The 14,074-nt window shown below is 44.5% G+C and overlaps 1 protein-coding gene across 6 annotated transcripts in view; it reads left to right on the top strand.

Moving 5' to 3' along the window:
• The window catches only part of slc20a2 (solute carrier family 20 member 2), a 44,135-nt gene that overhangs the window by 26,532 nt on the left and 3,529 nt on the right, over positions 1–14,074 (top strand). For 5 of the 6 annotated variants that reach the window (XR_015086888.1, XM_086031366.1, XM_086031367.1 and 2 more), the window contains exons 5-10: positions 2,475–2,571; positions 2,741–2,860; positions 4,182–4,418; positions 5,097–5,736; positions 6,787–6,972; positions 12,798–12,882. Coding sequence is in view for 5 of the 6 variants with exons in the window: in XM_086031366.1 (XP_085887492.1) it covers positions 2,475–2,571; positions 2,741–2,860; positions 4,182–4,418; positions 5,097–5,736; positions 6,787–6,972; positions 12,798–12,882 (1,365 nt within the window). In the remaining variant the exon portion in view is untranslated. The remainder of the gene's footprint in view (positions 1–2,474; positions 2,572–2,740; positions 2,861–4,181; positions 4,419–5,096; positions 5,737–6,786; positions 6,973–12,797; positions 12,883–14,074) is intronic. The other variant, XM_086031370.1, reaches the window with a different exon arrangement.

Here is a 14,074-nt window from a genome sequence, read left to right as displayed (position 1 = left end):
GTTTGGCTGGTTTCACAGCTTTCAAGTCTGCAAGCGCGTCGTCTATCACTGCCGTGACTTATATCAGAGCTCCCGTGATCGACTGTGCCGCCATTACTCCTCGAAAAAAATTCCGGATATCCTCCGACGACTCACGACACCTTCACGTATATTCTGATGCATTTCATTGGGATTCAAAAAAGAAAATGACGTATATGCTCTCCCGGCTTTAAAGGGAGAAACACGCAACAGCGCTCCCGGCTTTAGTGGTAGAAACGCGCCATGTATGTTCCCGGATTTAATGGGTTAATATTGGAACCTGGTTGTTGTGCAATACAACTTTTATGGTACGTACACACTTACACAGACAGTGTCACAAGCAATTGGTCGGTTTGTGGTTTTCTCGAGTGTTAAAACAACAAACTAAATGGACTAAGTCGTATTCATTAAACAGCATGTGCACGAAAAATGAGAAATTGTCGTGTAACAAAACCGATTTCAACATATTGACTTTTTTTAAAATGGGTCCGTCACCAACAATTTGAAAAATTGCTTTTGACACTTACGTGAGATCGCCTTTGGTGAGAATGACTTCTGTAAGTGTGGTCGATCAAATCGTAACGTGTGTGGTTTTATGATTTTTTATTTTTTTTGAAACTGTCAGCCTGACTTAGTGTCTGAATAAAAAAAAAAAGTGTACGCACAGGCACGCGCGAGCACTATTGCACACACAAACTTGCTTCAGCACTGATAAAAATCCATTTGCTTTGGCAACACCAGCGCATCTCGCATTATATAACAGGCAATCTCTTGCAGGCGAGGAAGGAAAACGTGTGGCAGCTCATTGTAAGGTCACGACGGCGTGATCGCAGGATGAATGACTCACAGGACGATTGGTTCAATCAGACTGACTGCATGGGCGGGTCAAACTCAGGATGATCTCGTCTGCGTTTCGGCCCGGCTGTGCGAGTGGTAGCCGGGGACGATTTGAGTGTTAATATTTAATGTTTGCATTTGACTTGTTGAGAGCCATTTTTCTCCTTTTAAACTTATTATAAGAGCAAGCACGTATTTCAAAAGTTTCCAGCGCTTGGTTGACGTCATCGCAGGTTATCACCATTTCACAACCCGTTTGGTTATTGCGATGGTCAATCAAACCATTTGTATGACGCGATCACATTCCTAACTTCACAGTGGCAATCTGATTTGAGTTTGACCATTTCGTCGAAATCCGGCTTGACATTTTGGTATGGCGTTCCGTTAATGTAGTTTTGCGTTGCACTATATACGGATTCTTGTATCTCCTTTAATCACTGAATTAGAAGGCAGAAATTGAATGTCCGCGCGACGACCGAAATCTCTCGTGCTGTGACACGCAGGCTGGAGGCAGAACAGCGGCTCTGTGTGTTCAACAATAGCGGGCGGCTAAAAGAATCCAACTGGCAGCGATATCAGACAACTATTTGCTAAACAACTCTGACATCGGAGAAGCTTCTCATCAGCTGATCTGAGTCAGCAGAGGCGGGGCGGTGGGGGATTCCGCTGGTGTTGCCATGGTGAGGCCCACGGCTTAGCTGACAGGGATCGGGGCTCTGCTCTGTTTTGATATCATCAGGTTTTGGAAAATTTTAATCCCAATGATATAATTGATTTGGTAATAGCCATTTCATATCGACTACATTGGGCATACGTTTATTGCAGTGCCGTAGTTGTATTAGCATTAAGCTAAAAGACTTTCCTAAGGCAACTTGTGCAGTTACTTTAAAATAGATGTTGAATTCGATTCGTTTCAGATTTAATTTGACACTAAACTTCAGCTGGAAGAAAACTGGAAGCCTCTTTTCATTTATTTATTTTTATGATTTTTTTTTTTTTTTTTTCTGGTGCTTGTTGTGCAGTGAGTGGAGTTGAATTTGCTGCAAGGCAAGGCAAAGAATCAGCAAAGTGATGGCTTATTTCTTACAAAACTTTGAAGTCGGATCACTCGTTAGTCAAAGTACCACTGTACCGGTAGTTCTTTTGCCAAGATTGCCCCAAACTAATACCCATTGCTTTGGCCTGAGCACAAAAAAACAACAAATGGGTGTTTTTTTTTCACTGAATAACATGTTTGCTCTAAAATGCTACGAATGACAACAATGTAAGCACACTCTAAAAGTTAGCCAAGCCGTTTTCCTGTGAGCAGCTGGCCTTCTTCTTATGTCTCTGTACGGCTGCCAACAGGCACATGCTGAGAAGTGCGGTGTACTGTATACAGGAGACCCTCATTCTCCTCGCTTGTTGCTTGTTAGCAGTTTCCCACGGTACTAAGTTGAAGTAGAAAAGAGCCCAGTCAAGCCACCACTGTGCAGTGGAAAAGTGGCATAAGGCTGCCCAAGTCATGTTTCCTCAAGTTACTTCCACTTTGTTTTGAATCTATGATAATAAATCAATACGACCACGTGAAACAAATCATATGTTCGTATCAGAAAATGTGTCTGTCTTTATCTCTTTAGGAAGATTCTGTCCCCAATGGCCTGCGAGCGCTGCCTCTCTTTTACGCCACCACCATTGGGATCAACACCTTCTCCATCATGTACACTGGAGCGCCATGTAAGTAGTCTGACACCAGCGTACGATCAAATTATCACATCGGGCACAAGAGGCAAAGCTGCCCCTGTAATCCACTCGCTCAAAATTCCGACTGCGGGTGTGACCGAAATATAGCTAGATGAAGATAGTCGTATGTTGACGCCATGTTCTTTCCTCGTGGCTGTGGCAGTGTTGGGGATAGAGATGCTGCCGGTGTGGGCCATTTTCCTCATCACCTTGGCAGGATCGCTGGTGTGTGCGGCTCTAGTCTGGATCTTCGTCTGTCCCTGGATGAAGAGGAAAATAGCAAGTAGGTGTAACAGAACCCGCTGTCGACTCGTCAGCTTTTCGCCAAAGCCTCACAAAAGTGTTTGCTTTGCTTGGATGTTTGGATTTTTAAATGCAGTGCTCTCATATTAGGGTTACTGTCTCTCAGTAAATTTGAATACTTTGGAAAGCTAAATTCATTTCTGTGGTTCAATTCAAAAAGTAAAACTTAAAGAGGGAAGTCAACCCAAACATATTTTTTTCTACAATATGTTCTATGCAGGCCCTCTAGTGTAAATACAGCATTCTGATTAATATTACATTTGTGGAATATAAGTTAAGCAGCAAAATGCAACCATTTTTAGCCATCTCAGGGGGCAGCCGTTTTGTCGCTTGTGTCGACTGAAAATGACATCACAACTGCTCAGGGCTCAGCTAACGACCAATCACGGCTCACCTGTTTTCTGAAGCTGAGCCATGATTGGTCGTTACCTGAGCCCTGAGCATTTGTGATGTCATTTTCAGTTGACAGAAGTGACAACATGGCCATAGCTGAAAACGGGTGGATTTCTCATGTTCCACAAACGCAATATGAATCAGAATGCCATGTTTAGACTAGTGGGCCTGCACAGAACATATTCTGGAAAAAATATGTTTGGGTTGACTTCACCTTTAATTATTTTAGAGAAATTTTATTTTAGATTTCACAACCAATTAAAATTATTTTTAACATAGAAATGTGTTCAATTCATCTGCGTAAAATTGTCTTTACCTTCTGTGATTGAGCAACTGAAATACATGAACATTTCTACAGAATTCCAATTTACAGAGATGCACCTGTAATTGAACTAAAGAGCGGAACGTGCACATCAAGTGCATATTTCTCCCTGTTCAGAATTCATGAGTCGTCTTTAACCCTGCACACGAGGCCAAGTATCCAAACACACATTGTGACCTGGATGCCTGGAAGGATTATAGGTGACGTTAATCGGGTCATTACTACATCCGGCTAAAATGAATTGGTGAATGGCAGGAGGTTGTGTTTGGATTGAGTGTTGTTTTTTAACTGGACAGGGCGGTTGGGGGAGTGCTGCATTGGAATTAGTTGGCTTTGAACCAGCTGATGGCTGAACTTGTGTACTGTACTGTTTTTTTTTTTTCAGCCGGAATGGCGCTCCATAGTTTTCCAATTCCCTCTCTGTTATTATAGTTTTATTTCGGCAGTGATGCAGTTTCAGTCAAATTTGGCAGGCCAAGTGCTTGAATTTGGATGAAGTTCTTCAAAGACCACTATTGCGGTTGAACAATTGTATGTCCAGGGTGTTGATCTTCATCCGAAGTGTCCATCACTTCTCTTTCTGCAGGTCGTCTAAAGAAGGAGCAGGCTTTGTCCAGGATCTCCGACGAGAGCTTGGACAAGATCCCGGAGGAGGAGGAGGAGGAGAGCCCCGTCTTTAAGGAGCTGCCTGGGGCCAAGGGCACAGATGAGGCTGTGCTGCCACTCACTGGGGGCAGCAGCGAGCGCAACGCGCGCACCTCCAATAGCGAACTCACCAACCTGACCAACGGCGGCGCCGTCATGCCAAACGGCCGAGTTTACGGTACAAACCATAAGACTTGCTCTGTGCAAATGGCCTCTCAAATTAGATTTGGCAAAAGAAGGCCTTTATTATTCTTGAAAATGGCACACCCGCCGAGCAACGAGCTTAACTCATTCACTGCCATTGATGTATTTAATTTGCTCACAGGAATTCATATAATTTTTTTTCAATTTTTTTTCAGACGTTAGGTAAAAGAGGGTCTGAAAATGTCTGGCAGTGAATGAGTTAAATACAAACACAGCAGCTGTTCCCAACTTTTTTTTTTTTTTGTCTTAAGTAGCCCCGAAACCCTTTTGTCATACCATGAGTGTCCCCACTCATACGTGTTGATAATTCTCCAGAAGTAGAACAGAATACAATCAATGTGATTTTATTTTGTCACCTTAATTCAAATTTAATTCTCTGGTATTGTCTTCTTTTTAACTGAAATTGGACATAAAAATAAACAATGTTGCCTTGAATATTAAAAAGTAATATGAAACAAAAATCGACAGAACTAGTGCCTTTTTTAAAAAATCTATTCTTACCACAGATATAACATTTACCACAAAAAAAATAGCAAATTTCAATAAGTCTCCCGGTCTTAGTCCGACCGGCCCAAAGATTTGATTATCTTCTAATTCTCATTTAGTGACTAATTAATCTCCCTTGTCGCCCACTCCCTCCTTTATCATGCAGGCCGCACCCACTCAATGACCAACGGCTGCCTCAAGTCGCCCGTTTCTAACGGCAGCTTTAGCTTCGACGGCCACATGCGCAGTGACGGCCAAGTATACCACACGGTGCACAAGGACTCTGGTCTTTATAAAGACCTGCTGCACAAAATCCACCTGGGCCGGATGGACGACAACGAGCGTCCTGGCGGCGCCGCCGGCCCTCCCGACAACAACTACCGCCTGCTGCGTCGCAACAACAGCTACACCTGCTACACGGCGGCCATCTGCGGGATGCCCGTGCAGCCGCTCATGCGCACCGAGTCTCGCGACGACAGCGAGAAACTGGTCGGGGAGGGCGGCGGCGGCCGCAGCAACAGCGTGTCCTACTCCAAGAAGCGTATCCGCTACGACAGCTATTCGTCGTACTGCAACGCCGTGGCCGAGGCGGAGATCGAGGCCGAGGAGGGCGGCGTGGAGATGAAGCTGGCTACCGAGCTGGAGGGGGTGGAGGAAGAAGGCGGATCCGCGCCCGTGCCTCTGGACGACCTGGCTGAGGAGGATCACGAGGAGAAGGACAAGTCGGAGGTGTTTCTGCTTTTCCACTTCCTGCAGATTCTCACCGCCTGTTTCGGCTCCTTCGCCCACGGAGGCAACGACGTCAGGTGCCAATATTGTCTACAATATCTATAGCGTGCCAAGTGACTATTTCATGAATCACTAGTGTGGTATTTCCCAACCTTTATTGAGCCAAGGCACATGAAGTGTTTCCCTTGCGGTTCACTCGCGAGGTAGCAGGCCCATGGTCGGAAAAAACAAATCTGTGAAATGTTTTTGTGGAATGTGTCGACTTGACTTTGGCGGGAACTCCTGTTATATTGTGGAAATCTTGGGTTTATAGCAATTGTTTTGTTACTTACTGTCATGACCTCACAGGCGGGAAAGGAGAGCAACAGTCGCCAAATCACTTTTCAGTGGATTATTGAATGGCGGTAGAAGGGTAAAACACATGAATAAATTGAGCTCACTCAAGTATAAAGTATACTGGACATACCGCAAAAAATATCTCATCTCACTTGGCTGACTTACTTAGTCTGGGCCTGTTAAAAGAAAACTGTTACAAAGACACATCATTTATAGTAAATAGGGATGTAACGATTCACTCAAGCCCCGATTCGATTCGATTCTCGATTTTCAGTTCCCGATTTTGATTTGATTTTTTCGAAATCGCTACCATGCTTGTCTCTGTCCGCTAGTGTGGTGCTGCAAGCAACACAATACCTAATGATTTTTGGCGCAAGTGCATAATTTGATCTACACATTCAAAGTGTGGTATGCGTCTGGAATGGAAAAAAAAAAAGAAGACATTTTTAGCACTCTAAATTAGTATATTCTAATGATCTAGGTATGTTATGTCTTTTGTTAGGTGTTTCTGTATAGGGCTTGTGAGTGCTGAGATGTCCGAGTTTGATTCTTCTCGATTCGAATCGATGAATCGGTTGGAATCGATTTTTGATTGATTTTCGATTGATCGTTACATCCCTAATTGTATATAAATCATTTTCAGACCAATGAAGTGAAATTGGACCATTTCTCACAGCACACCCGATGATGTCCAATGGCACACTAAAATACTGCGGCACCGTGGTTAGGAATCGCGGCACGAGTGAATACAGCATCAGCACATGACTAACCTAAAGCTCCCTCCTGTGCAGTAATGCCATTGGACCTTTGGTGGCACTGTGGATGATCTATGACCAGGGTGGTGTGATGCAGGATGCCCCTACTCCCATCTGGTTGCTGTTTTACGGCGGCGTGGGCATCTGCGCCGGCCTGTGGGTGTGGGGCCGCCGGGTCATCCAAACCATGGGGAAGGATCTGACTCCCATCACACCCTCAAGGTGAGAGAGGACGCACATATTTGGCCAGCATGTGTGGGAATCTTCAGAAGACATGTTGGATGGCCATACTCACTGGTTTTCATTTGATTCTGGCATATTTATGGTGTATACGTTTTTTTTTCATACAGATTATTTACTTCATGGCTTTACCGCTGCCTTAGCTAGCTAGCTAGCTGGATTAGTGATAGACAACAGTGCATCGATTTGGGGTTTGTCATCACAGCAGGAATGAAACTCTGTCATAAACGGAAGACCGCCTGCATCAAATTATACGTGGAAACTCAATTGCGGCTGGTATTACAACCAATTCCCATCCATGGCTTTTGAGATCATCACGTCGAGATAATCAATCAGTAGTCACTCTGGTAAAAGAGAACCACGACCGATCATGTAAATGTCTTCATTATAAAATGAAAGACTTAAGTTGAATTCTGTATGAGTAATCACAGAAGTACACACTAACTGCTGTGGCCGGAAAGGAAATGAGTCCAATTTAACGTAAAGATTTTAAATAAATATCACCTTTGACCCTTTTTTTTTTTCAATAGGATGACTAATTTCCATTGAGTGCATTTTCAAATGTCTGCTAATCAAGTTGCACTAATTGGTGAATGGACTCTAACATTAGTTTGGCCTTCAGACAGAGAATGAAGTGGGAGCGACAGGCCCCGTATTGTCCTTGCTTTCTTCCACTTGTTACGTAATAACGAGACCGAGTCCTGAGACCGAATCACATCCTTGGCCGTGTGTTCCTGCGGGCTCCCGATCGATGCCCGCTTTGCCTTTTCCCTTGCCGTTGTTCATGCTTGTGTTTGTCTTTGATGGGTGCATAAATGATGCGCAGTATCTTTTAGCCTACTGCTGTATGTATGAGCAGTAAAAGCACTATGTGTTTATTCATGTTGAGAATTCTTCTTGTGCATGTGTTTTTGTGGGAGAATATTCTTTTCTCTTCAATTGGCTTTCTAGTTCATGAAAACGAATGGGACCGGGACGATACACTTTTGCCCCGATCCGATACGGATCCCGATACTTGGGTTACGATCCGATACGTATTGCGATGCTTGAAGCGGAAGTCAACCCAAACATATCTTTTTCAAGAATATGTTCCCAGCAGGCCCACTAGTTGAAACACGGCATTCTGATTCATTTTGCGTTTGCGGAATTTAAGTTAAGCAGCAAAATGCACTCGTTTTTAGCCATCTCTGGAGGCGGCCATTTTGCCTTCTGTCGACTGAAAATCACATCACAACTGCTCACAACGACCAATCACGGCTGACCCGTTTTCTGAATCTGAGCTGTGATTGGTCGTTGTGAGTAGTTGTGATGTCATTTTCAAATATTATAAAAATATAGATTTAAAAAACGGAGGCATGTGTTACCAAAGTTTTAACTTAAGTACCATTTGACATTTATTCAAGTGTCATGATTGAAAAGTGCATAAACTGTTGCAGTAACTGTTCCTGATAGACAGAAGTGCAAGACAGAAAAAAAAATAAAATAAAAATAAAGACACTCCAATCACAAAGCTCAACTTTAAGGACCTCAAATGTTCCAAAAGTATGTTATAGAACGTGCAAAACATAACATAAGGTATCGAAAGTATCAATACTTTAGTAGCGTATCGATACTTGGCATCGGCACAAAAAGTATCCCGATACATCGCAAAACGGTATTTTTTCCCAGCCCTAAAAACGAATATTTTATACAGTATTGATTTATTGTTCAAACTTGAGAAATATGTAACTATGTAAAATAGTGTCATTTGATGGACTGCCGCTAACTCTCTATTAAGCATAGTAGATGCTAGCCTTGTGGTTACCACGTAGTTTGCCTCCCATTTCTGCGGTTTGCAGTTCCACATCTCAGCTACGGCCTTGGCCTCAGGAGTTTGCATGTTCTACTCATGCTTGTTTGTGTGTGGTTTTTTTTGTTGTTTTTTTTTCGGGTAGTCCCGGCTTCCTTCCACATTCCAAAAGCATGCGCGTTAGTTTCATTGCTGTCTCTAAATTTTCCAATCGGTGTGAATATGAGTTCGGAATGGTTTGTCTAAAAGTCCAGGTTGTACCTTGCCACTCACTCCAAAGTCAGTTGGAAGAGGCTCCGGCGCACCCGTGTCGCTAATGCGGACAAACCCTGTTCTTCTTTTTGGGTGTTTTCGACTAACGGCCGGTCATGAGGTTGCTTGAACATGCTGGCGTCATCACAGTTTCACACCAAGAATCACTAGGTTGGATTCACGTCGAATTTTTAGTTTAATGCTGAGCTTTTTTTTTCTTTTTCTGTTACATAATTTCTTCTTGAGCGAGACTTTTTATGCGCAAAATGTTCTTCCTGCAGTGTAATTCTGCTCAAAGTCAGTCCATTTTCCCTTTCATCCATCAAGGGCATTTCTGTGAATGCTCAGCCATTCGTCATGAATGTTCAAGGACCCTTGTTTGGCGTGCGCATGCTTGCGCGTGTCGCAGCGTCACGTTCGGCTGCAGGAAGTCGTTTGGCCTTCTGGGTGAAGTGAAGTGAAGTGAAGTGAAGTGTACGGGTGGAGTGGGAGAGGCTCGCCACAGTGGGAACGCTGGCTTCAGTCCACGTACCAGACGAGGGACGCCGGCCCGACTCGTCCTTTTGCGCTTCCCGCCCTTCTTCATTCCATCACGCCCCCCGGCCTTTAAACATCTCAAATCTGTGCTTAATGTTCTTCCTTTCTTCTTCCCTCCTTCCCTCTCCCCCTCCTCATCGTTTTGTCTTCTTTTGTTTTCCTCGTGCCTCACCTCTAAATCTCGTTGCCGGGTTCCCACATCGTGTCCCAGTCATTCTCACGGCCTCGCCGTCTCATCGCTTTCCCCTCTTTCTCCATATCCCCTCTTCCTTTGGCACCTTCTTTCCTTCCTTCCTTTTCTTCCCATCACCGTCACAGCCCGTTGGCGGCGCGCAGAGGCAAATTTGCTCTGGTTGGGTGTTCTAAAGGAGCTCCTTCCTCCCGCGTCTGTTTCCATGCCTCGCTGTGTGGGAGCCAGGGCAGGCCAGTGTGTTAATGTGCTTGACTGGTTGTGCCTCTATTATGCGGTTTCACATTAGTTTGTGCCGACACTGGGGATGCACATTGCAGCTTTAGAAAGAGTTTAATAGACGGAAACATTTATTTTCTTCATTGTCAGCAAGTGTTGCCGCTCCCACATGGCTTTGCCAGCGAGCCACTGGGAGGGCAAATAAAAACGCTCAGCACCCACACTTCCTAACAGTTGAACGACGTACGTTTACAAGGACAAGATTTCTTTGATCCGATCGGAGTTCGGATTAAAATTACGATCAGATGCGCTGTTTTCCTGGGCACGAAAAATATTGATCTGATTAGGATTTGCGTGTTCACGCATCACACTTTGGATCGGAACAAACGATTTTTACATGTGCAGATTGACCAGATATACTGGAAATAGTAGTAGAAGAAGAAGCTGCAGCAGCGACTTCCGTGTCAAGAAAACATCGCCCTGTCCATTTCTACTTGAAACGTTGTTATTTCGCATATTTTTCTCATTTGCGCTGTTACATTGAGTTAGCACTTGCTAATGAGCAGTTCAGCCGCGCGCCTGCCGTGTCTTTCGCTCGCTCTGCTTCTACGAGCTTCCGGGAATAGCAGGAAGGCGCACACTGACGTCACAGACATGCGCCGTGAACGCGGTTTGTTCCGAAATTTCGGAAAAGGTGTTTTCATGGGCGCCGATCGGATTAACAATTGACATAAAGCACCCGTCTCGTACGGAATAAAGTCTTGATCGGAATGGGCTTGATCTGATACAAATATTCCGAATGGGGTGTGTACATGAAGCGTTTTTATTCCGATCAGGCCGTTCATCCCAATTAGTGTGAACGTAGCCAAGGTGGCTGTGCCGTACAAAACAACATACCGCCTTTATTTTACTTGTTTAGCACAGCAAGCTGTGTCTTTTCCTTTCCGAAGGTCAATGCCTTGCAGCGGTGGGACATCTGGGCAAACTCTTAATTTCTCAATATTAGCCGTTCTTATTTGGGCCCATGACTGTTTGCTGTGAGTGTCAAGGAGACGCCAGAAGATAGAAAGGCGTCACGTGACTTGTCATGACTTGTGCTCCTCTTCCCCTGAGGCCAGTCTATTTGGTGCCCAAGTGTGAATACGACGCGGACATTTTCAGACTGAGGCTCGCTTTGGAATAGCCCACAAAAGCAAACATTGTCACCGCGGTGAAGGGAGCTCCTCGTTCTTGGGCCTTGAACTTCGTGGAAGTCAAGGGTTCTCTCATCCCAAAGTATTTTCTCTGCTGTAGACCCCACCACAAAGCGTTCTGGACCCCTCAAAAGCAGCAGTAGCTAAGCAGACTCCTCTTATGACCTTGATCATTTGCCCGAGAACAAAACCCAGACAATAGTTTCTGCAGTCCAAAAAAGTGCCTTGTTTCTGTGCGATGAAACCCTCCTTTTGCATCCATCCATTTTGTGAAGCACTGATCCTCATTGGAGTCTTTACCAGCTGACTTTTGGGTAAGGAATTGTTTGGTTTGAGAACCACTGAATATAAATGTGACCGATTGTTGCGAAAAAAATGCTGTTATGTTGTGCATAGTAGCTCATTTTGAACGAGGCATTATATGTATGAAATTACAACCGGTTGTGAATTATTATGCGTCTTTCTGTTCAACCTCCACGTGGAGAAGTGATGCATAATTGGACAGCTGAGTCCACCTTCTAATCTAATGCAGTGTTTCCCAACCTTCATGGAGCCAATGCACATATTCTACGTGAGAAAAATCTCACGGCACACAGCCAAGCAAAAATGTCACCAAATGTACCGTATATACAATACACTTGAAGTAGAAATCAACCCAAACAGATTTTTTTTCAAGAATATCTTCCCAGCAGGCTCACTAGTTGAAACACGGCATTCTGATTAATATTGCGTTTGTGGAATATGAGTTAAGCGGGCGGCCATTTTGTCACTTCTGAAAATGGCATCAAAGTTGCTCAGGACGTGATTGGTCGTTACCTGAGGCCTGAGCAACTTCGATGCCATTTTCAGAAGTGACAAAATGGCCGCCCCCACAGATAGCTGAAAACGGGTGGATTTCTCATATTCCACAAACGCAATATTTATCAGAATGCCTTGTTTCAACTAGTGGGCTTGCATCGATCACATTCTTGAAAAAATATGTTTGGGTTGACTTCCCCTTTAAGCAATGATCTTCTCAATTTAAGGAGATGTATGTCGCGTTGAAATCTGGGCCTGTTTAGTTGAACGCAAATCTATTTTATTCCATTCTATGAATGGCAACAGGTGGCTACAGAGGTGAATTGTTCCGACTAGCATCGAATGAAAGAGCCTTGAACTGTTCTGCCTGTCACTGTACGTCGCTGATATAGATGAACAAAGATCCATTATTTGTTCTAAATGGTCCTTTTTTTCAGTCTAATTAAGTGACATTTGATAGTTTTCTGTAGCACACTTGATGACCTCACTTATGCGCTACGGCACAGTGGTTGGGAATCACTCAGCTGGTGGTTGTCCGGGTTTAGTTTTTTTGGTTGCTTTCTCATACACATGAATCCCACCCGTGTGCGCTCATGGAAACATAGCCAAGCTAATCATGTTTTCTCTTATCGCGCGTGTGTGTGTGTTCATATTTTAAATGGCCATCGTGTGACTCGCCGCGTTTTAAGCGTGCTCACTTGGAATGTGGTCGGACGGTGCCATCGGCGGCCCCCCGCCCCCCCTCTAGCACCACCGCTACCCCACACGCTGTGGGCATTTTCAGTGAAAAATATGTCTTTGCTCCTCCTCCTCCCTCCCCCCTCCACAGTGGATTCACTATTGAACTGGCGTCCGCACTCACAGTCGTGTTGGCTTCCAATATCGGAATCCCTGTCAGTACCACACACTGCAAGGTATGACAACCCAGTGGGCCCCCCCCCCGCCCTCCGCTGGCCCCTCAACTCAAGCCTTTGTCCTTCTGCAGGATTTGTCCGGGGTTGAGGGCACGCACGCACTTCCTCCTGGGTCACCAGTCATTAGGCTCAAAAGCACACAAGTGAGGGCCAAAGTACCTCAGAATCGTTTCGGGTTGACTGGATACAAATATACATACATACCTATTTTGGAATAAATGTGGCAAAAAGCCAGAGCAAAAAACGCATCCTAAAGTAATCCTTTGAGTCTCTGAACTGAATTCTCACGAGATTTGCTAAGGTCTCCTTACCTCACGTCGTGCACAACAGTGTTTGGAATTTTTTTTTTAAAAAAGCAACTTTATAGACTTAAAATGTGTTGATCAAATGCGTAGTTGTATGAGCATGGGAGTTTCGCCTCGATTTAATAAATTACTACCTGTAACCACATTATGAGTTAATATTTATGAGATTTAAACAAAAAAACAAAAAAATTGGCATTTAAAGTGGGAAGTCAACCATAAAAAGATTATTTGCAATAATATGTTCCATGTGCCTTCACAATATTGCATTTGTGGAATAAGAGTTAACCCACCCGTTTTTAGCCCTCTCTGGTGGCGGCCATTTTGTCACTTCTGTCGGCTGAAGATCACATCAAAGTTGCTCAGGGCTCAGATAACGACCAATCACGGCTTACCTGTTTTCTGAAACTGAGCCATGATTGGTCATTACCTGAGCCCTAAGCAACTGCCATTTCATTTTCAGTCGACAGCAAGTTGCAAAATGGCCGCCCACTGAGAAAAACGGGTGGATTTTATTGCTTAAAGTGGACGTCAACCCAAAAATGTCCTATGCACCTCCACTAGTCAAAACATGGCATTCTGATTAATTTTGCGTTTGTGGAATATGAGTTAAGCAGTAAAATCCTTTAAATCATTTTGAGAGTCATTAGCTCCACGTTGGACGCACTTGTCAAATTCAGCGTCATGACAAGAGGACAAATGGTCTCAGGAATGATGCAGACAACCATCACAAATCCCCTAAAGGATTGTGTGCCGCTGGATTCTGGCAGCCCCTTACAGATGTGCGTACGGCCCCTCTCCCCCGCCTCTTTACAGGAATGTCGGATCCAGACCGGACCGTGCGGGACAGCCCGGGTCACCCTTGATGACCCCTGCCCCCTTCCCAAACA

This window comes from Filicampus tigris, chromosome 5, assembly GCF_054856515.1.
Source record: "Filicampus tigris isolate MCC_2025a chromosome 5, RoL_Ftig_1.0, whole genome shotgun sequence".
Taxonomy (NCBI): Eukaryota; Metazoa; Chordata; class Actinopteri; order Syngnathiformes; family Syngnathidae; genus Filicampus; species Filicampus tigris.
This window is presented reverse-complemented; position numbering and strand designations above follow the sequence as displayed.